Genomic DNA, 23,844 nt, shown 5'->3' with positions numbered 1-23,844 from the left:
GACTCGGGAGGAACCAAGCGCTATTTGCTTCCTGTAGGCAAGATTTTCCTAGAACAGTTTACGGACACCAAGTACATTTCTATAAGAGCAGAATCCCCCCTCAAGTGACCCCATTTGGGAAACTATACCCCTTGGGAAAATTATCTACAGGTTTAGTGACGATTTTGACTCCATGGGTATTTTCTAGAAACAAGCAGCAATGAATGTTGCCGAGTGAAAATTGCAAATTGCTGTTGTACTGACCAGTACATTGCAGTCACCAGTACTTTATGCCCAGCCCGTGCTTCTGGAGATATGCACCCATAAGTTAGGTGGGCTCTCATTGCTTCAGAAATGTAAAACGTGGGCGCAATATGTGGTTTGTGTACACTGTGGGGCTCAGAAGGGAGAGGTGGCATTTGGATTTGGGAGCGGAAGATTTGCTGAATTTCTTTTGGCGGGTGAGGAGCCATTATGCTTTTCCAGAGCCTTTGTACTACCAGTAACGTGGAAACCCCCTATATTTCCATTAACAGATGATGGACCTGAGTGAGGGCTTGTGTCAGGGTCCTGTCAGCACCAGCGTGCAGCCTCCGCTGAGCAGGGACTCACCCGCACTGTAGGGGGGCCCGGGGTCAGGTACAGCCGGAAAGTACAAACAGGACCAGGGGACGCTGAAATTTAGCAAGCAGTGAAGGACCTACAGTCATGTGACTGCAAGGGGCGGGGCTTAGCGTCCTGCTTCCAGAGATGGCAGGACACTAAACAGAAATACTCAGAGTCAGGCAAAACGGAGGTCATACAGTACACAGAGATAGCAGAAAAGTACCAGGGATGAGCTAGAACGGATAGTCGGGGACAAGCAGAGGTCAAAACCAAACAGACATAGAAGGTACCAAGCAGAATCCAACAAGCAATATCCAGAGAACAGACCGAGTCGTACACAGGTATCAAGCAACCAGAACACAGCACAAACACACTCAGGGGTCACAACACTATGCCAAGGACGAAAGTATAACTGACGGGGATGGGAGCTTCCTGAGGCTATAAGAAGCTTTCCCAGAACCAATGAGAGGCCACCATAATAAGTCCCAGGTGTGCAGGTAAGAATCTGCACTGAGATCAAAACATTAACCCCGAAGTGCAGGTCCACCAGCACTGGTATCATGACAGCTTGCTTTTTTGTGGATTGAGTTGAAGCTTTTATTGGGAACATTTTACATATTGTTTGGGATCACATTTATCTGGCACTCTACGCTGAGCACTGACTTTTGGGTTTCCATCTAAATCTCTGAGTGACATGATTCAGATAAAACCCCTGAGGGAGCCATTCACTATAATGAGGCTGCAAAATTACACTGGACTCCATCTGTCCTCTGTTCAGTGGTGTGCTCCTTTACAGAAGTGCACAAAACTGTGGCCAACTGCACTCTCATGCAATCCTAAAAAGACAGACACCACCAGATCACAGGTCAGACCGCGTCCACACTGCCTTCATCTGCCTCATTATAGGGAATTTTCCACCAGAGGTTCCAGCTGAATCATGCATTTCAGAGATTTACATAGAAACTCCAGTGCAAGTGCTCAGCGCAGAGCGCAGGATAAATGTGCACCGAGCCTGTGATCTTTGGGAGGCCGTATGAAAAAAAATCAACAGCATGTGAATAATTTGTTTTATTTTTTACGCCGTTCCTCGTGCGGTATAAGTGATTAGGCAACTCCAGGTTGGTGCGATTACAGAGATACCAGCTTTATATCGGGGTCTTCTCCTTGGCTGCTGTCACACACTAAAAGACGGTTTTTATTGCAAAAAATAGTTTTTGCTTCACTACATTTTGCGAGCTATAAGGGCTTCCTTTCTTGCGGGACGAGTTGACGTTTTTATTGGTACCATTTTCGGGCACATGATATTTTTTTATCGTTTTTGTATTCCGATTTTTGAGAGGCAGAATGAAGAAAAGAACAGCAATTCATGAATTTCTTTCTTTGGGAGGCTGTTTATGCCGTTCTGTGTGTGGTAAAATTGTTAATGCAGTTTTATTCTTCGGGTCAGTACGATTACAGCGATACCTCATTTACACCTTTTCTATGTTTTGGCGCTTTTACACAATAAAAACTATTTTATAGAAAAAATAATTATTTTTGCATCGCTTTATTCTGAGAGCTATTATTTTTTAATGTTTCCAGTGATAGAGCTGTATGGGGGCTTGCTTTTCGTGAGACAAGAAGACGTATTATTCCAATTTTTGTTCGGCGGTATGATGATAATGCATTGTTTTTTGCTTTGTTTTTTTCATGGTGTTCACTAAAGCGGTTAACTAGTGGGACAGTTTTATAGGTCGGGTCATTACAGACGCGGCGATACCAACTATGTACTTTTATTGTTTAGATTTTTTTTCATTCACATATTTATTTAGTGATATAATAAATATTTATTTTTTATTATTTTGTATTTTTTAAAAATATTTTTACAATCATTTAAAAGTTGTTTTTTTTTACTTTTAATCTTTGTCTCACTATGTAGCTATAATTTTTTTGCAGGCTGATCGCTTCTATAGCAGGCAGATGAAGAAGCATCTGTATGCTATAGAAGCTGTCAGCGCTGCACTTAATGCACTGACACGGAGAGACTTCCTGATCATCACTGCACATGACAGGAAGTTTCTTAGCTCTGGTGACCTGCATGACGACATCGGTTTACCATGGCAGCAATCTGGACCCCACGTCTCCGTTCTAAAGGCAGAGGGGCTGTCAGCTCCCAGAATTCTGCGATCGTTTTCACAGCTGACACCCGGCGGCGATCGGCCATGCACCCCCCATATGCGCAGCTGATCGCGATGATGTACTATACCGTCCACGGTCAGACAGGCCCAGGTCACATGGACGGTATAGTATGTCGGGGGGCAGAGAGGGGTTAAAGGAAATTGAAAGTCGGGATAAAGGGAAACTCTGTTGTTATTGTACAGAACTTCACACTTGGCCTCACTGCACATTTAGGCTATGTCCACACGTTGCAGAATTGCCGCCGAAATTTCCACAGCAATTCCGCAACTCCCTGCCGCGGGAAATTCGAAAGAAATCCACATGCGTAATTTCCGTGTATTTCCCGCTAAAAACTAGCGATTTGCACGCATAATTAGCTTGTAGAATGCTAGCGTTTTCCAAGCGATCTGTAGCAAGGCTTGGAAAACTGATTGACAGGTTGGTCACACTTGTCAAACATAGTGTTTGACACGTGTGACCAACTTTTTACTATTGAGGCTGCCTATGTGGCATCAGTAGTAAAAGATAGAATGTTAAAAATAATAAAAAAATCATGATAGTCTCACCTTCCAGGGGCCCAAGCAGCGTCCCCAGGCCTCAGCGATGCTCTCGGCAAGTCCCATTCCCAGCGATGCCTTGCGAAAATGATCCCAGATGACGTAGCATCTTGCAAGACCGCTATGTCACCACAGGTCATTGTCGCAAGGCATCGCTGGGAACGGGACTTGCCGGGAGCATCACTGAGGCCTGGGGGCCCTGCGGGGGACGCGGGAAGGTGAGAATATCACAATTTTTTATTTTAATTCTTTTTTTTACAGGGATATGGTACCCAGAGCCTGGAGGACAGTCTCCTCTCCTCCAGGCCCTGGGTACCATCCGCACATTTTCCGCTTACTTTGCGCATGGTGGGCATAGCCACAAGCAGAAAGTGAGCGGAACAATGCATTCCTATATGTGCAGAATTCCCGCGATTCCGCACAAAGAATGAGCATGCTGCGTATTTTTCTGCGATGCGGTGGAATAATACGCAGCATTAGCATAGCATGTCCGGAATGCCATTGAATTCAATGGGATGCTTATTTTATGCATTTTTGCAGCGTTTTCGCGGCAAAAACGCATAAAATCTGCAGGAATTCCGGACGTGTGCACACAGCCTTAATGTTGTCAATCATAGAAGTGAAGTTTGGCCAGAAAGACTGGACCTGGTCTTGTAGGGACCATATGATCACATTCAGCAGCACAGAGGGAGAGAAGGTAGATTCATCCAATAAGATATCAGGGATCTAGGAAGCCAACAGCATCATTACCCTCCACTTTCTCTTACAAGCCCATCATAATAGTTTTCTTTAAGTAATGTTCTAACTTGTCAGCACATTCCAATTACGCTGTTATTTGGCGTTGTAGTTTACAGATCTGGGCAGGTAACGGCCAGCGTCTCTTAAACTCAGGGGGAAGGTGGATCCTCCAGGTGGCAAGTTCTATAGAAAAGGGCTTTCAATTCCCAAAGTCATTTGAACAGTTTTGGGTGAAGGAGAATGTTGTGGTCTAGAGGCAAAATGGTGATCACACGATTGTGATACGGCCGGACTACACCACCGATAAAGCAGCCACAGCCGGTGACTGAGAAGAATCTGTGACTTCTCTGCATTTAGTGGTTACTACTCACCTGGGTAGTCATATGTAGGAATTTCCTCCTTACACCACTGATCGCCCCTCACATATGTCTCTGTAGTATTAATATGGGTCAGATCTTCACCCTGAAACAAATATTGTAAAAGTCACAGACAGATGGAGAAGTCACATCTATGATCAGCTCTAATCCTGCCATCTCCACCGTTCTCATTACACAAGTATAAAACATATAATACTGGTGGATAAAACAAGACTGAGCACAAGACCTTCACAGCCGTCTACACATCATAGGGAAGATCTCATGACACCTTCTCTCCATCTACCTGATGATCCTGAGGAACATTGGGATCTTCTTGTTTACAGTCCTGTGGAAGAAGAGGATGGGGACATCTCTCTGGTGTTGTCCTCTTACTGGATAGATCTGGAGGAAACACATACAGGGACTGAATTCATTCTTTACATACAGATAATTATAGGCCGTGTGTATTTAGTCCTGTCTATTACCTGGTGATGTGAGGGGCTGGGGAACCTCCATCATGACGTCCTTGTACAGATCTCTGTGTCCTTCTAAATACCCCCACTCCTCCATGGAGAAATAGACAGCGACATCCTGACACCTTATAGGAACCTGACACATACAATGATACCGTCATCCCCCCGATCCCTTCATAGCGTTACTGTGTAGTATCCCAGCATTCCCAGCAGTGTCACCTCTCCAGTCAGCAGCTCAATCATCTTGTAGGCGAGTTCTAGGATCTTCTGGTAATTGATCTCATGTATCAGGGGGTGAGGTGGAGGGCCCGTGATTGGGCTCAGGGTTCTTCCCCATCCATCAGACTCAGGGTCCTGACAGCACTCACTAGAGGTCTTCTTCACTACTGTGTAATCCTGGTTATGGAGACACATTAATAAATCTCACTACAGACATTTCCAGAGTCCTCACCTCTCCAGTTCTGTCCATCTGTTAGTCCCATAGATAAGAATGATGTAATGTGACGTCAGAATCTCTCACCTCTCCAGTAAGCCGGAAGAGGATCTCTAGGGTGAGGTGTAATATCCTCTCCGCCATCTTGTCTCTGTCCATATCCATCCTTGATGGGTAAATCAGGAAAATTTTCTTTTGTAGATCTTCTTCACTGAGAGGATCCGATATTGTAGAGACCTGAATGAGAAGATGAGCCGATGTAACATCATAAAATCCTGTGTAATAATACAATTACTGGAGATAATAAGGGAAACATAAGAGGAGATTTATTATTTTACAGTATTTAGTTTCCTTCTTTACATCTACTAATAAAACCTATATATTTAGGCCACAGACAACAAGCAGTTTCCTCCTCGGAGTCGGCAGCTGAATACGTTCCTCATAGACTCATCTTCCATAACGCTAATTCTCGTCTCATTACCGACACTGGAATCGGCATTAGCAATACTGCAGGAGATATTCATTACACGGGACAGGAGAAATAACTACTTCATGATGAGGACGACATCTTCATCTTCTACTACGGCTCTAGACACATATTTGGCCAGAGTCCGTCACTGACTCCATCCCCACCGGCCGTCTATATGAAGGTTTCCCGTCTTCCCCGCACTGTAATCTTCTATCACGTTAGATCTCAGGTCTGAGTCACACACAGAAGTTTGAGGCTTTATAAAAGATGGATTGTAAGAACAACAAGACAGGAGATATATGAGGCCAATGTCTCCATGTACAGTGGGTTTTCCCTCTGGATAAGTTGCTGTTTTCTTGGCACTTCCCCCAATTAGAAGGGACACCTGTGGATATCGGGGTCTTTACCTGCTGCAGTCCTGGTGGGATTTACTCAGTAAAGTGGATGCTGGACAAACGTCACTGTAAATTAACATCAGACACAAGGAACATCGCTCCTCTAATCAGCTCTATGGATCTAGGATGAAATTCACTGCGGCCCCTGCAAGAAAAGAATGAAATCTGGTGAAACCACTGGGGCCCGGGCCAGATATTTCTATGGCTACTCTGTGCGCACAGGACCTGTGATGAGGTCACAGGAGGGGAGGAGTCAGGGGTCACATGATCAGGGCCTCAGTGTATGCAGGACTCTGCTGTGCTGGTTGTCATGGTGCTGGATGAGGGGAAGTTTATGTGTGGGGTCAGGAGGGGTTTAGGCTATGTGCACACATAGTTGGAAGTGCTGCGGATTTTTCCGCATGGATTTTGAAAAATCCGCAGCTAAATCCACAGGTCAAAATACCTGCAGTTTACCTGCGCATTATCCTGCGGTTTGGCCCTGTGGTTTCACACCTCTACAATGTTGAAGGTGTGAAACCACAGCTGGAATTCGCACAAAGAATTGACATGTGCACTGCACTTTTGGTATTACCATTGAAAACAATGGTACTGTACAACGCAGCAGAATCTGCAACGTGTGCACATAGCCTAACGGGGGACATAGCGGAGCCGTGTGTGTACGAGGTGTACGGAGCGGAGCCGTGTGTGTACGAGGTGTACGGAGCAGAGCCGCATGTGTACGAGGTGTACGGAGCGGAGCTGTGTGTGTACGAGGTGTACGGAGCGGAGCCGCGTGTGTACGAGGTGTACGGAGCGGAGCCGTGTGTGTGCGAGGTGTACGGAGCGGAGCCGTGTGTGTACGAGGTGTACGGAGCGGAGCCGTGTGTTTATGAGGTGTACGGAGCAGAGCCGTGTGTGTACGAGATGTACGGAGCAGAGCCGTGTGTGTACCAGGTGTACGGAGCGGAGCCGCGTGTGTACGAGGTGTACGGAGCAGAGCCGCGTGTGTACGAGGTGTACGGAGCGGAGCCGTGTGTGTACGAGGTGTACGGAGCGGAGCCGTGTGTGTACCAGGTGTACGGAGCGGAGCCGTGTGTGTACCAGGTGTACGGAGCGGAGCCGCGTGTGTACGAGGTGTACGGAGCGGAGCCGTGTGTGTACGAGGTGTACGGAGCGGAGCCATGTGTGTACGAGGTGTACGGAGCAGAGCCGTGTGTGTACCAGGTGTACGGAGCGGAGCCGTGTGTGTACCAGGTGTACGGAGCGGAGCCGTGTGTGTACCAGGTGTACGGAGCGGAGCCGTGTGTGTACCAGGTGTACGGAGCGGAGCCGTGTGTGTACCAGGTGTACGGAGCGGAGCCGTGTGTGTACCAGGTGTACGGAGCGGAGCCGCGTGTGTACGAGGTGTACGGAGCGGAGCCGTGTGTGTACGAGGTGTACGGAGCGGAGCCATGTGTGTACGAGGTGTACGGAGCAGAGCCGTGTGTGTACGAGGTGTACGGAGCGGAGCCGTGTGTGTACGAGGTGTACGGAGCAGAGCCGTGTGTGTACGAGGTGTACGGAGCAGAGCCGTGTGTGTACGAGGTGTACGGAGCGGAGCCGTGTGTGTACCAGGTGTACGGAGCGGAGCCGCGTGTGTACGAGGTGTACGGAGCGGAGCCGTGTGTGTACGAGGTGTACGGAGCGGAGCCATGTGTGTACGAGGTGTACGGAGCAGAGCCGTGTGTGTACGAGGTGTACGGAGCGGAGCCATGTGTGTACGAGGTGTACGGAGCAGAGCCGTGTGTGTACGAGGTGTACGGAGCGGAGCCTTGTGTACGAGGTGTACGGAGCAGAGCCGTGTGTGTACGAGGTGTACGGAGCGGAGCCATGTGTGTACGAGGTGTACGGAGCAGAGCCGTGTGTGTACGAGGTGTACGGAGCGGAGCCGTGTGTGTACGAGGTGTACGGAGCGGAGCCGTGTGTGTACGAGGTGTACGGAGCGGAGCCGTGTGTGTACGAGGTGTACGGAGCAGAGCCGTGTGTGTACGAGGTGTACGGAGCAGAGCCGTGTGTGTACGAGGTGTACGGAGCAGAGCCGTGTGTGTACGAGGTGTACGGAGCGGAGCCGTGTGTGTACAAGGAGTATGGAGCGGAGCCGTGTGTGTACGAGGTGTACGGAGCAGAGCCGCGTGTGTACGAGGTGTACGGAGCGGAGCCGTGTGTGTACGAGGTGTACGGAGCGGAGCCGCGTGTGTACGAGGTGTACGGAGCAGAGCCGTGTGTGTACGAGGTGTACGGAGCGGAGCCGTGTGTGTACGAGGTGTACGGAGCGGAGCCGTGTGTGTACGAGGTGTACGGAGCGGAGCCGTGTGTGTACGAGGTGTGCGGAGCGGAGCCTTGTGTACGAGGTGTACGGAGCAGAGCCGCGTGTGTACGAGGTGTACGGAGCGGAGCCCTTTGTGTACGAAGTGTACGGAGCGGAGCCGTGTGTGTACGAGGTGTACGGAGCGGAGCCGTGTGTGTACGAGGTGTATGGAGCGGAGCCGCGTGTGTACGAGGTGTACGGAGCGGAGCCGCGTGTGTACGAGGTGTACGGAGCGGAGCCTTGTGTACGAGGTGTACGGAGCGGAGCCTTGTGTACGAGGTGTACGGAGCGGAGCCGTGTGTGTACGAGGTGTACGGAGCGGAGCCGCGTGTGTACGAGGTGTACGGAGCGGAGCCGTGTGTGTACGAGGTGTGCGGAGCGGAGCCGCGTGTGTACGAGGTGTACGGAGCGGAGCCCTTTGTGTACGAGGTGTACGGAGCGGAGCCGTGTGTGTACGAGGTGTACGGAGCGGAGCCGTGTGTGTACGAGGTGTACGGAGCAGAGCCGCGTGTGTACGAGGTGTACGGAGCGGAGCCCTTTGTGTACGAGGTGTACGGAGCGGAGCCGTGTATGTACGAGGTGTATGGAGCGGAGCCACGTGTGTACGAGGTGTACGGAGCGGAGCCGCGTGTGTACGAGGTGTACGGAGCGGAGCCTTGTGTACGAGGTGTACGGAGCGGAGCCTTGTGTACGAGGTGTACGGAGCGGAGCCGTGTGTGTACGAGGTGTATGGAGCGGAGCCGCGTGTGTACGAGGTGTACGGAGCGGAGCCGTGTGTGTACGAGGTGTGCGGAGCGGAGCCTTGTGTACGAGGTGTACGGAGCGGAGCCGTGTGTGTACGAGGTGTACGGAGCGGAGCCCTTTGTGTACGAGGTGTACGGAGCGGAGCCCTGTGTGTACGAGGTGTACGGAGCGGAGCCGTGTGTGTACGAGGTGTACGGAGCGGAGCCGTGTGTGTACGAGGTGTACGGAGCGGAGCCGTGTGTGTACGAGGTGTACGGGAGCGGAGCCGTGTGTGTACGAGGTGTACGGAGCGGAGCCGTGTGTGTACGAGGTGTACGGAGCGGAGCCGTGTGTGTACGAGGTGTACGGAGCGGAGCCGCGAGTGTACGAGGTGTACGGGAGCGGAGCCGTGTGTGTACGAGGTGTACGGAGCGGAGCCGTGTGTGTACGAGGTGTACGGAGCGGAGCCGTGTGTGTACGAGGTGTACGGAGCGGAGCCGTGTGTGTACGAGGTGTACGGAGCGGAGCCGTGTGTGTACGAGGTGTACGGAGCGGAGCCCTGTGTGTACGAGGTGTACGGAGCGGAGCCGTGTGTGTACGAAGTGTACGGAGCGGAGCCGTGTGTGTACGAGGTGTACGGAGCGGAGCCGTGTGTGTACGAGGTGTACGGAGCGGAGCCGTGTGTGTACGAGGTGTACGGAGCGGAGCCGTGTGTGTACGAGGTGTACGGAGCGGAGCCGTGTGTGTACGAGGTGTACGGAGCGGAGCCGTGTGTGTACGAGGTGTACGGAGCGGAGCCGTGTGTGTACGAGGTGTACGGGAGCGGAGCCGCGTGTGTACGAGGTGTACGGAGCAGAGCCGCGTGTGTACGAGGTGTACGGAGCGGAGCCGTGTGTGTACGAGGTGTACGGAGCGGAGCCGTGTGTGTACGAGGTGTACGGAGCGGAGCCCTTTGTGTACGAGGTGTACGGAGCGGAGCCGTGTGTGTACGAGGTGTACGGAGCGGAGCCGCGTGTGTACGAGGTGTACGGAGCGGAGCCGCGTGTGTACGAGGTGTATGGAGCGGAGCCGCGTGTGTACGAGGTGTACGGAGCGGAGCCGCGTGTGTACGAGGTGTACTGAGCGGAGCCGCGTGTGTACGAGGTGTACGGAGCGGAGCCGTGTGTGTACGAGGTGTACGGAGCGGAGCCCTGTGTGTACGAGGTGTACGGAGCGGAGCCCTGTGTGTACGAGGTGTACGGAGCGGAGCCGTGTGTGTACGAGGTGTACGGAGCAGAGCCGTGTGTGTACGAGGTGTACGGAGCGGAGCCGCGTGTGTACGAGGTGTACGGAGCGGAGCCGTGTGTGTACGAGGTGTACGGAGCGGAGCCGTGTGTGTACGAGGTGTACGGAGCGGAGCCGTGTGTGTACGAGGTGTACGGAGCGGAGCCGTGTGTGTACGAGGTGTACGGAGCGGAGCCGTGTGTGTACGAGGTGTACGGGAGCGGAGCCGCGTGTGTACGAGGTGTACGGAGCGGAGCCGCGTGTGTACGAGGTGTACGGAGCGGAGCCGCGTGTGTACGAGGTGTACGGAGCGGAGCCGTGTGTACGAGGTGTACGGAGCGGAGCCGTGTGTACGAGGTGTACGGAGCGGAGCCGTGTGTGTACGAGGTGTGCGGAGCGGAGCCTTGTGTACGAGGTGTACGGAGCAGAGCCGCGTGTGTACGAGGTGTACGGAGCGGAGCCGTGTGTGTACGAGGTGTACGGAGCGGAGCCGTGTGTGTACGAGGTGTACGGAGCGGAGCTCTTTGTGTACGAGGTGTACGGAGCGGAGCCGTGTGTGTACGAGGTGTACGGAGCGGAGCCCTTTGTGTACGAGGTGTACGGAGCGGAGCCGTGTGTGTACGAGGTGTACGGAGCGGAGCCGTGTGTGTACGAGGTGTACGGAGCGGAGCCGTGTGTGTACGAGGTGTACGGAGCAGAGCCGTGTGTGTACGAGGTGTACGGGAGCGGAGCCGTGTGTGTACGAGGTGTACGGAGCGGAGCCGCGTGTGTACGAGGTGTACGGAGCGGAGCCGCGTGTGTACGAGGTGTACGGAGCGGAGCCGTGTGTACGAGGTGTACGGAGCGGAGCCGTGTGTACGAGGTGTACGGAGCGGAGCCGTGTGTGTACGAGGTGTGCGGAGCGGAGCCTTGTGTACGAGGTGTACGGAGCAGAGCCGCGTGTGTACGAGGTGTACGGAGCGGAGCCGTGTGTGTACGAGGTGTACGGAGCGGAGCCGTGTGTGTACGAGGTGTACGGAGCGGAGCCCTTTGTGTACGAGGTGTACGGAGCGGAGCCGTGTGTGTACGAGGTGTATGGAGCGGAGCCGCGTGTGTACGAGGTGTACGGAGCGGAGCCGCGTGTGTACGAGGTGTACGGAGCGGAGCCGCGTGTGTACGAGGTGTACGGAGCGGAGCCGCGTGTGTACGAGGTGTACGGAGCGGAGCCGCGTGTGTACGAGGTGTACGGAGTGGAGCCGCGTGTGTACGAGGTGTACGGAGCGGAGCCGTGTGTGTACGAGGTGTACGGAGCGGAGCCCTGTGTGTACGAGGTGTACGGAGCGGAGCCGTGTGTGTACGAGGTGTACGGAGCGGAGCCGTGTGTGTACGAGGTGTACGGAGCGGAGCCGCGTGTGTACGAGGTGTACGGAGCGGAGCCTCGTGTGTACGAGGTGTACGGAGCGGAGCCGCGTGTGTACGAGGTGTACGGAGCGGAGCCGCGTGTGTACGAGGTGTACGGAGCGGAGCCGTGTGTGTACGAGGTGCAAGGAGCGGAGCCGTGTGTGTAAAAGGTGTACGGAGCGGAGCCGTGTGTGTACGAGATGTACGGAGCAGAGCCGTGTGTGTACGAGGTGTACGGAGCGGAGCCTTCTGTACGAGGTGTACGGAGTGGAGCCGTGTGTGTACGAGGTGTACGGAGTGGAGCCGTGTGTGTATGAGGTGTACGGAGCGGAGCCACGTGTGTACGAGGTGTACGGAGCAGAGCCTTGTGTACGAGGTGTACGGAGTGGAGCCGTGTGTGTACGAGGTGTACGGAGCGGAGCCACGTGTGTATGAGGTGTACGGAGCGGAGCCTTGTGTACGAGGTGTACGGAGCAGAGCCGTGTGTGTACGATGTGTACGGAGCGGAGCCGTGTGTGTACGAGGTGTACGGAGCGGAGCCGTGTGTGTACGAGGTGTATGGAGCGGAGCCGTGTGTGTACGAGGTGTACGGAGCGGAGCCGTGTGTGTACGAGGTGTACGGAGCGGAGCCTTGTGTACGAGGTGTACGGAGCAGAGCCGTGTGTGTACGAGGTGTACGGAGCGGAGCCGTGTGTGTACGAGGTGTACGGAGCGGAGCCGTGTGTGTACGAGGTGTACGGAGCGGAGCCGTATGTGTACGAGGTGTAAGGAGCGGAGACGTGTGTGTACGAGGTGCAGGGAGCGGAGCCGTGTGTGTACGAGGTGTACGGAGCGGAGCCTTCTGTACGAGGTGTACGGAGTGGAGCCGTGTGTGTACGAGGTGTACGGAGTGGAGCCGTGTGTGTATGAGGTGTACGGAGCGGAGCCGTGTGTGTACGAGGTGTACGGAGCGGAGCCGTGTGTGTACGAGGTGTAAGGAGCGGAGCCGTGTGTACGAGGTGTACGGAGCGGAGCCGTGTGTGTACGAGGTGCAAGGAGCGGATCCGTGTGTGTATGAGGTGTACGGAGCGGAGCCGTGTGTGTACGAGGTGTACGGAGCAGAGCCGTGTGTGTACGAGGTGTACGGAGCGGAGCCTTCTGTACGAGGTGTACGGAGTGGAGCCATGTGTGTACGAGGTGTACGGAGGGGAGCCGTGTGTGTATGAGGTGTACGGAGTGGAGCCACGTGTGTACGAGGTGTACGGAGCAGAGCCTTGTGTACGAGGTGTATGGAGTGGAGCCGTGTGTGTACGAGGTGTACGGAGCGGAGCCACGTGTGTATGAGGTGTACGGAGCGGAGCCTTGTGTACGAGGTGTACGGAGCAGAGCCGTGTGTGTACGAGGTGTACGGAGCGGAGCCGTGTGTGTACGAGGTGTACGGAGCGGAGCCGTGTGTGTACGAGGTGTACGGAGCGGAGCCGTGTGTGTACGAGGTGTACGGAGCGGAGCCGTGTGTGTACGAGGTGTACGGAGCGGAGCCTTGTGTACGAGGTGTACGGAGCGGAGCCCTGTGTGTACGAGGTGTACGGAGCGGAGCCGTGTGTGTACGAGATGTACGGAGCGGAGCCGTGTGTGTACGAGGTGTACGGAGCAGAGCCGCGTGTGTACGAGGTGTACGGAGCGGAGCCGCGTGTGTACGAGGTGTACGGAGCGGAGCCGCGTGTGTACGAGGTGTACGGAGCGGAGCCGCGTGTGTACGAGGTGTACGGAGCGGAGCCGCGTGTGTACGAGGTGTACGGAGCGGAGCCTCGTGTGTACGAGGTGTACGGAGCGGAGCCGCGTGTGTACGAGGTGTACGGAGCGGAGCCGCGTGTGTACGAGGTGTACGGAGCGGAGCCGTGTGTGTACGAGGTGCAAGGAGCGGAGCCGTGTGTGTAAGAGGTGTACGGAGCGGAGCCGTGTGTGTACGAGATGTACGGAGCAGAGCCGTGTGTGTACGAGGTGTACGGAGCGGAGCCTTCTGTACGAGGTGTACGGAGTGGAGCCGTGTGTGTACGAGGTGTACGGAGTGGAGCCGTGTGTGTATGAGGTGTACGGAGCGGAGCCACGTGTGTACGAGGTGTACGGAGCAGAGCCTTGTGTACGAGGTGTACGGAGTGGAGCCGTGTGTGTACGAGGTGTACGGAGCGGAGCCACGTGTGTATGAGGTGTACGGAGCGGAGCCTTGTGTACGAGGTGTACGGAGCAGAGCCGTGTGTGTACGATGTGTACGGAGCGGAGCCGTGTGTGTACGAGGTGTACGGAGCGGAGCCGTGTGTGTACGAGGTGTATGGAGCGGAGCCGTGTGTGTACGAGGTGTACGGAGCGGAGCCGTGTGTGTACGAGGTGTACGGAGCGGAGCCTTGTGTACGAGGTGTACGGAGCAGAGCCGTGTGTGTACGAGGTGTACGGAGCGGAGCCGTGTGTGTACGAGGTGTACGGAGCGGAGCCGTGTGTGTACGAGGTGTACGGAGCGAAGCCGTATGTGTACGAGGTGTAAGGAGCGGAGCCGTGTGTGTACGAGGTGCAGGGAGCGGAGCCGTGTGTGTACGAGGTGTACGGAGCGGAGCCGTGTGTGTACAAGGTGTACGAAGCAGAGCCGTGTGTGTACGAGGTGTACGGAGCGGAGCCTTCTGTACGAGGTGTACGGAGTGGAGCCGTGTGTGTACGAGGTGTACGGAGTGGAGCTGTGTGTGTATGAGGTGTACGGAGCGGAGCCGTGTGTGTACGAGGTGTACGGAGCGGAGCCGTGTGTGTACGAGGTGTAAGGAGCGGAGCCGTGTGTACGAGGTGTACGGAGCGGAGCCGTGTGTGTACGAGGTGCAAGGAGCGGATCCGTGTGTGTATGAGGTGTACGGAGCGGAGCCGTGTGTGTACGAGGTGTACGGAGCAGAGCCGTGTGTGTACGAGGTGTACGGAGCGGAGCCTTCTGTACGAGGTGTACGGAGTGGAGCCATGTGTGTACGAGGTGTACGGAGGGGAGCCGTGTGTGTATGAGGTGTACGGAGTGGAGCCACGTGTGTACGAGGTGTACGGAGCAGAGCCTTGTGTACGAGGTGTACGGAGTGGAGCCGTGTGTGTAAGAGGTGTACGGAGCGGAGCCACGTGTGTACGAGGTGCGTGTGTACGAGGTGTACGGAGCGGAGCCGTGTGTGTACGAGGTGCACGGAGCGGAGCCGAGTGTGTACGAGGTGTACGGAGTGGAGCCGTGTGTGTATGAGGTGTACGGAGCGGAGCCACGTGTGTACGAGGTGTACGGAGCGGAGCCTTGTGTACGAGGTGTACGGAGTGGAGCCGTGTGTGTACGTGGTGTACGCAGCGGAGCCATGTGTGTATGAGGTGTACGGAGCAGAGCCTTGTGTACGAGGTGTACGGAGCAGAGCCGTGTGTGTACGAGGTGTACAGAGCGGAGCCATGTGAGTACGAGGTGTACGGAGCGGAGCCGTGTGTGTACGAGGTGTACGGAGCGGAGCCGTGTGTGTACGAGGTGTACGGAGCGGAGCCGTGTGTGTACGAGGTGTACGGAGCGGAGCCGTGTGTGTACGAGGTGTACGGAGCGGAGCCCTGTGTGTACGAGGTGTACGGAGCGGAGCCGTGTGTGTACGAGGTGTACGGAGCGGAGCCGTGTGTGTACGAGGTGTACGGAGCGGAGCCGTGTGTGTACGAGGTGTACGGAGCGGAGCCCTGTGTGTACGAGGTGTACGGAGCGGAGCCGTGTTTGTACGAGGTGTACGGAGCGGAGCCTTGTGTACGAGGTGTACGGATAAGAGCCGTGTGTGTACGAGGTGTACGGAGCGGAGCCGTGTGTGTACGAGGTGTACGGAGCGGAGCCATGTGTGTACGAGGTGTACGGAGCGGAGCCCCGTGTGTACGAGGTGTACGGAGCGGAGCCGTGTGTGTACGAGGTGTACGGAGCGGAGCCCTGTGTTTACGAGGTGTACGGAGCGGAGCCGTGTGTGTACGAGGTGTACGGAGCGGAGCCGTGTGTGTATGAGGTGTACGGAGCGGAGCCGTGTGTGTACGAGGTGTACGGAGCGGAGACTTGTGTGTACGGGGTGTACGGAGCGGAGCCGTGTGTGTACGAGGTGTACGGAGCGGAGCCGTGTGTGTACGAGGTGTACTGAGCGGAGCCGTGTGTGTACGAGGTGTACGGAGCGGAGCCGTGTGTGTACGAGGTGTACGGAGCGGAGCCGTGTGTGTACGAGGTGTACGGAGCGGAGCCGTGTGTGTACGAGGTGTACGGAGCGGAGCCGTGTGTGTACGAGGTGTACGGAGCGGAGCCGTGTGTGTACGAGGTGTACGGAGCAGAGCCTTCTGTACGAAGTGTACGGAGTGGAGCCGTGTGTGTACGATGTGTACGGAGTGGAGCCGTGTGTGTATGAGGTGTACGGAGCGGAGCCCATACGGAGCGGAGCCACGTGTGTATGAGGTGTACGGAGCGGAGCCGTGTGTGTACGAGGTGTACGGAGCGGAGCCGTGTGTGTACGAGGTGTACGGAGCGGAGCTGTGTGTGTACGAGGTGTACGGTGCGGAGCCGTGTGTGTACGAGGTGTACGGAGCGGAGCCGTGTGTGTAGGAGGTTACGGAGCGGAGCCCTGTGTGTACGAGGTGTACGGAGCAGAGCCGTGTGTGTACGAGGTGTACGGAGCGGAGCCTTGTGTACGAGGTGTACGGAGCAGAGCCGTGTGTGTACGAGGTGTACGGAGCGGAGCCGTGTGTGTACGAGGTGTACGGAGCGGAGCCGTGTGTGTACGAGGTGTACGGAGCGGAGCCGTGTGTGTACGAGGTGTACGGAGCGGAGCCATGTGTGTACGAGGTGTACGGAGCGGAGCCATGTGTGTACGAGGTGTACGGAGCGGAGCCGTGTGTGTATGAGGTGTACGGAGCGGAGCCGTGTGTGTACGAGGTGTACGGAGCGGAGCCGTGTGTGTACGAGGTGTAAGGAGCGGAGCCGTGTGTGTACGAGGTGCATGGAGTGGAGCCGTGTGTGTACTAGGTGTACGGAGCGGAGCCGTGTGTGTACGAGGTGTAAGAAGCAGAGCCGTGTGTGTACGAGGTGTACGGAGCGGAGCCTTCTGTACGAGGTGTACGGAGTGGAGCCATGTGTGTACGAGGTGTACGGAGTGGAGCCGTGTGTGTATGAGGTGTACGGAGCGGAGCCACGTGTGTACGAGGTGTACGGAGCGGAGCCTTGTGTACGAGGTGTACGGAGTGGAGCCGTGTGTGTGCGAGGTGTACGGAGTGGAGCCGTGTGTGTATGAGGTGTACGGAGCGGAGCCGTGTGTGTACGAGGTGTACGGAGCGGAGCCGTGTGTGTACGAGGTGCATGGAGCGGAGCCGTGTGTGTACGAGGTGTACGGAGCGGAGCCGTGTGTGTACGAGGTGTACGGAGCAGAGCCGTGTGTGTACGAGGTGTACGGAGCAGAGCCGTGTGTGTACGAGGTGTACGGAGCAGAGCCGTGTGTGTGCGAGGTGTACAGAGCAGAGCCGTGTGTGTACGAGGTGTATGGAGCAGAGCCGTGTGTGTACGAGGTGTACGGAGGAGAGCCGTGTGTGTACGAGGTGTACGGAGCGGAGCCGTGTGTACGAGGTGTACAGAGCGGAGCCGTGTGTGTACGAGGTGTACGGAGCGGAGTCGTGTGTGTACGAGGTGTACGGAGCAGAGCCGTGTGTGTATGAGGTGTACGGAGCGGAGCCGCGTGTGTACGAGGTGTACGGAGCGGAGCCGCGTGTGTACGAGGTGTACGGAGCAGAGCCGTGTGTGTACGAGGTGTACGGAGTGGAGCCGCATGTGTACAAGGTGTACGGAGCAGAGCCGCGTGTGTACAAGGTGTACAGAGCGGAGTTGCGTATGTACAAGGTGTACGGAGTGGAGCCGCGTGTGTAGAGGTGTACAGAGCGGAGCCGAGTGTGTACGAGGTGTACGGAGCGGAGCAGAGTGTGTACGAGGTGTACGGAGCGGAGCCGAGTGTGTACGAGGTGTATGGAGCAGAGCCGTGTGTGTATGAGATGTATGGAGCAGAGCTGCGTGTGTACGAGGTGTACGGAGCAGAGCCGTGTGTATGAGGTGTACGGAGCGGAGTCACGTGTGTACGAGGTGTACGGAGTGGAGCCGCCTGTGTACAAGGTGTACGGAGTGGAGCTGCGTGTGTACGAGGTGTGCGGAGCGGAGCCTTGTGTGTACGAGGTGTATGGAGCAGAGTCGTGTGTGTACGAGGTGTATGGAGCGGAGCTGCGTGTGTACGAGGTGTACGGAGCTGAGTTGCGTGTGTACGAGGTGTATGGAGCGGAGTCACGTGTGTACGAGATGTATGGAGCAGAGCCATGTGTGTACGAGGTGTATGGAGCGGAGCTGCGTGTGTACGAGGTGTACGGCGCAGAGCCGCGGGTGTACGAGGTGTACGGAGCGGAGCCGCGTGTGTACGAGGTGTACGGAGCGGAGTCACGTGTGTACATGGTGTACGGAGCGGAGCCGCGTATGTACGAGGTGTGCGGAGCGGAGCCGTGTGTGTACAAGGTGTATGGAGCGGAGCTGCGTGTGCACAAGATGTACGGAGTGGAGCCACGTGTGTACAAGATGTACGGAGCGGAGCCGTGTGTGTGCGAGGTGTACGGAGCGGAGCCGCATGTGTACAAGGTGTACGAAGCGGAGCCGTGTGTGTGCGAGGTGTACGTAGCGGAGCTGCACGTGTACAAGGTGTATGGAGCGGAGCCGTGTGTTTACGACGTGTACGGAGCGGAGCCATGTGTGTACAATGTGTACGGAGCGGAGCCGTGTGTGTACGAGGGGTACGTAGCGGAGACGTGTGTACAAGGTGTACGGAGCGGAGCCGTGTGTGTGTGGCTCCCCTGAGGCTTCAGTCGCCACAGAGGTACTGCACCTTCTCCTAAGGTGTAGTGCCCCACCATCCAGGTAGGGTGGGAACTCCTTTCCGCATTCCAACACCTGCACCCCACACACAGGATAGTTTAGCAGGGACCCATCCATGCTTTATGCTGGAAAGGTCATAGGGTGCCTTTTGTGGTCCCTGGCTTCGTAACGTGAGAGGTGCTGGGGAGGCGGGTGGAGTTAGATATAAAAGAGTGGGAAGAATGAAAGTTAGTAGTTAGTTGGTTAGAGGAGAGAGAAGAGAGAAGATGGGTGTCTGAGGGACATGCTGCAGCAGGTCCCAGTAATCTGGGCTGCTGGCACGAGAAAGACCAGAGAAAGAGACTGATAAGATTGATAACCTAACCTTCCATAAGAGAGAGAGAACAGATCGGAACAAAGGAGAATAGAAGGACGGTGGGAAGCAGGTTGAGAAAGAGAGAGAACCCTTCCAGTCCAGAGAGCGCAAAGGTCGGGGCCCGGTCCCTGAGGTTGATTGGATCTTTATGTCCGGCAACAGACACCGGAGGAGTAGTGAGCCGCTAACGCCTTGCTCCCATCATAGACTTGAGACACAACAGCAACTGAATAGAGAGCTGGGACGCAGTGAGGAGTCCCCGAAGCAGGCTACAGCTGTCTGTCATAGAAGTAAAGACTACGAACACCTAGAGAGAGGCATTCCAGGGTAACTAAGTACTGGAGTGCTTCGCACCTAAAGGCGCATTGGAGGAGTCGTTCAGTAAGGTACATGTTGGTGGAGTGTGGAAGGGAGAATCCTATCCTGCCTGGAGGTTGGCTGGAGCCCTGACCTGGAGAACACAGTACGGAGGCAGGCAGTTGTGTGAACTACAAACAGTGAGTAAAGCTTTGGAACCGCATACTCTGGTGTCCTCCAATTATTCCCACACCACTACACCTGGGCACCAGCCTCCATACCATTCTGCGCCTCTCCTCATCCATTGCACCTACAGTGCCCTGGGACTACAGCTCCACCTGTGGGGAGCTATACCATCTCTGCTGTACCACACCATCAGTCCCAGCGGATCTGTATGCAGCGTTGGCTTACCATCTTACTTGCCAAACACCACGGGTGGCGTCATGAACTATTCATATAAACTTCAACACCATTAACATCACCGCCATTGATATTGGGCGCCCAGGGCCACGGACCGGGTCACCGCTGCTGTGACACATTCCCACCTTGACTGCTGTGACACATTCCCGCCTTGACACCGGCCCGGTACAGAGTACCCCACAGCCCTGGGAGGGCGACCCATGTGTACAAGGTGTACGGCGCGGAGCCGTGTGTGTATGAGGTGTACGGAGCGGAGCCATGTGTGTATGAGGTGTACAGAGCGGGCCACGTGTGTACGAGGTGTACGGAGTGGAGCCGTGTATGTATGAGGTGTACGGAGTGGAGCTGTGTGTGTACAAGGTGTATTGAGCAGAGCCGCATTTGTGCGGACCCCTCTGTGTACGCTGTATACACCTATGTATCCCCAGCTTCGGGATCAGACTCCTCTGTGTACGTCATATACACCCATATACCCCCAGCTTCGGTTACAGACCCCTCTGTGTACATCATATACACCTATATACCCCCAGCTTCGGTCACAGACCCGGGGCTCTATCCCCCTGTAGAACTGACACCGGACACACACACTAAAACTGCGGCCGTCGGTCTCTCGTCTCTCACACATATACTGATAAAAACAAAGTCATTACTACAGGACTGTATGAGAAAGGGATTTATTCTATAAGAAACGCTGGGGCCACAAATGAGAGAATCCGGGCCCCGTGGCTGGATACTCTGGGCCCCCCGCGTGTTAGGACCAGACGGGGTCTTTCTTCCTGGAGCTTCTCTGCTCGGTATAAGGAGACTCTGATCTTCATCATATAAAGAGGGTTGGAGTAAAATAGAAACTGCCTGAATATGAGACCTTGTCTGATCTCTGTGTCCGGTGTAAGAACTATGGAGATCGCGCTATTCTCCTGTATAATGGGGCATGGCGCTGGGGCCCGAATATTCCTGTATAGGGGTCTCTGGAGAGATAATCCCACCCCAGCATTCTAGATTGGGGGAAGGGAAAACGGATTGGAACATTTTATTGTAATTTCCCTTAACAAAAAATAACTGATTAATAAAAGTGTTTAGTTTTCCCCCATTTTGTCTGTAGGAGAGGAAAAGAGATCATATAGGGACCTACCGTAATATATTAAAATTAGAATTTTATTTAGACCACAATTTACAATTGTCATACACTGACACACAACACACAGATATGTATATATATATATATATATATATATATATATATATATATTAGTCCTCAAGATGAAAGCAGCACACCAAGGAGGTTCCAGTTAAAGTGCTATTCTGGCACATTCACCACATAACATAAAAAATAAATGAATAAATAATAATGAAAATAAAAAATATTTTATAAACAACAAAAATATTTTTAAACAAAGTATTGCGCATATAACACATTTATTGAAAAATGCATGTAATTTTGTTTGCATTCACTAGGGGAGTCATGCATTCCAATTTCAATCTGCTGCCGCATGATCTAAAAAAGAAAAGAAAAATTAAAAAAATAAATACCATAAAAATACACCCAAAAATCATAAGAGAGAAATAGTAGGACATAGAGGAATTTATTACAATATTATTATAAAGTGATTTGTAGCTTGTAATCCTCATTTAAACCAAATGGTTTTGACGTATTCAATTTTTTAATCCATTGTAGCTCCCTAATCTTCAATAGTTTGGTTCTATCGTCCCCTCATCTCAAAAGTGGGATATGATCTATCGCTCTGAACGTCAGGTGCTTTTCTGCATGTTTTAAGTCTAAAAAATGTTTGGATGCTGGTAGATCCTGTCTCTTTTTTCTAATGCTATGTCTGTGCTGATTTAATCTCACTTTAAGTTCACAGGTGGTTTCACCCACATAGTACAAATTACATGGACATTTTAGAACAGGGGTCCTAAAACTACGGCCCGCGGGCCATATTCGGCCCGCCAAAGACTTCTATCTGGCCCCTGGCCAGGCCGACATTGAACTACACTGCAGTTCAATGCCAGTGGGCCCTGTAATCACGGGCGGGATGAGGCGCCGAGGAAAGGCGTTGCACAGCCCTCCATATGAAGCACAGTGCACACAGACGACGTGATTGTATTCACACCGCCTGCGTGGCCTGATGACGTCACACCGCCTGTGCCTGTTCCGGAATAAGATGGAGACGAGCGGGCACTTCTTCAGAGCAGCGGGGGACATAGGTGAGTACTTTTTTTTTTTTTTAACGCTGGGTCCTATTGGGGACCTATGCTGCCTAATGGGGACCTGCGCTGCCTATTTGGGACCTGTGCTGCCTATTTGGGACCTGTGCTGCCTATTGGGGACATTTTCCTGCCTATTGGGGACCTGTGCTGCCTATTTGGGACCTGTGCTGCCTATTGGGGACATTTACCCGCCTATTGGGACCTGTGCTACCTATTGGGGACCTGTGCTGCTTATTGGGGACCTGTGCTACATTTTGGGGACCTGTACTACCTATTGGGGACATTTTCCTGCCTATTGGAAACCTGTGCTGCCTATTGGGGACCTGTGCTGCCTATTGGGGACATTTACCTGATTATTGGGAACATTTACCTTCCTATTGGGGATCTGTGCTACCTATTGGGGACATTTACCTGCCTATTGGGGACCTGTGCTGCTTATTGGGGACCTGTGCTACCTATTGGGGACATTTGCCTGCCTATTGGAGACTAATGCTGCCTATTGGGGACATTTACCTGCCTGTTGGGGACATTTACCTGCCTATTGGGGACATTTACCTTCCTATTGGGGACGTGTGCTACCTATTGGGGACATTTATCTGCCTATTGGGGACCTGTGCTGCCTATTTGGGACCTGTGCTGCCTATTGGGGACCTATGCTGCCTAATGGGGACCTGTGCTGCCTATTTGGGACCTGTGCTGCCTATTGGGGACATTTTCCTGCCTATTGGGGACCTGTGCTGCCTATTTGGGACATGTGCTGCCTATTGGGGACATTTACCTGCCTATTGGGACCTGTGCTACCTATTGGGGACCTGTGCTGCCTATTGGGGACCTGTGCTACATTTTGGGGACCTGTACTACCTATTGGGGACATTTTCCTGCCTATTGGAGACCTGTGCTGCCTATTGGGGACCTGTGCTGCCTATTGGGGACATTTACCTGATTATTGGGAACATTTACCTTCCTATTGGGGATCTGTGCTACCTATTGGGGACATTTACCTGCCTATTGGGGACCTGTGCTGCTTATTGGGGACATGTGCTGCCTATTGGGGACATTTACCTGCCTATTGGGGACCTGTGCTGCTTATAGTGGACATGTGCTGCCTATTGGGGACCTGTGCTGCCTATTGGAGACTTATGCTGCCTATTGGGGACATTTACCTGCCTATTGGGGACATTTACCTTCCTATTGGGGACATGTGCTACCTATTGGGGACATTTATCTGCCTATTGGGGACCTCTGCTGCTTATTGGAGACCTGTGCTGCCTATTGGGGACATTTACCTACCTATTGGGGACATTTACCTGCCTATTGGAGACTTATGCTGCCTATTGGGGTCATTTACCTGCCCGTTGGGGACATTTACCTTCCTATTGGGGACGTGTGCTACCTATTGGGGACATTTACCTGCCTATTGGGGACCTGTGCTGCTTATTGGGGACCTGTGCTACCTATTGGGGACATTTGCCTGCCTATTGGAGACTTATGCTGCCTATTGGGGACATTTACCTGCCTCTTGGGGACATTTACCTGCCTATTGGGGACATTTACCTTCCTATTGGGGACGTGTGCTACCTATTGGGGACATTTATCTGCCTATTGAGGACCTGTGCTGCTTATTTGGGACCTGTGCTACCTATTGGGGACATTTACCTGCCTATTGGAGACTTATTCTACCTATTGGGGACATTTACCTGCCTTTTACAGACCAATGCTGCCTATTGGGGATTCTTGGACCACACCAGTCTAATCCTGAGGTAAAAGTGGAGTTCCACCAATATGGACACTGATGAGGCTGCATTGATGGGCACTGA

General features: G+C 54.0%; 1 protein-coding gene across 7 annotated transcripts in view; it reads right to left on the bottom strand.

Moving 5' to 3' along the window:
- Nucleotides 1-23,844, bottom strand: part of LOC141047275 (uncharacterized) — an 841,567-nt gene that overhangs the window by 678,035 nt on the left and 139,688 nt on the right. For 2 of the 7 annotated variants that reach the window (XM_073542295.1, XM_073542296.1), the window contains exon 5: nucleotides 4,879-5,002. The exons of 2 other annotated variants lie outside the window; for them this stretch is intronic. In XM_073542295.1, coding sequence (XP_073398396.1) covers nucleotides 4,879-5,002 — 124 coding nt within the window. 3 more of the 7 variants (XM_073542298.1, XM_073542297.1, XM_073542299.1) reach the window with 3 other exon arrangements.

This window comes from Dendrobates tinctorius, unplaced genomic scaffold (genome assembly GCF_039654945.1).
Source record: "Dendrobates tinctorius isolate UK_male_01 unplaced genomic scaffold, ASM3965494v1 ptg000126l, whole genome shotgun sequence".
NCBI classification, from domain to species: domain Eukaryota; kingdom Metazoa; phylum Chordata; class Amphibia; order Anura; family Dendrobatidae; genus Dendrobates; species Dendrobates tinctorius.
This window is presented reverse-complemented; position numbering and strand designations above follow the sequence as displayed.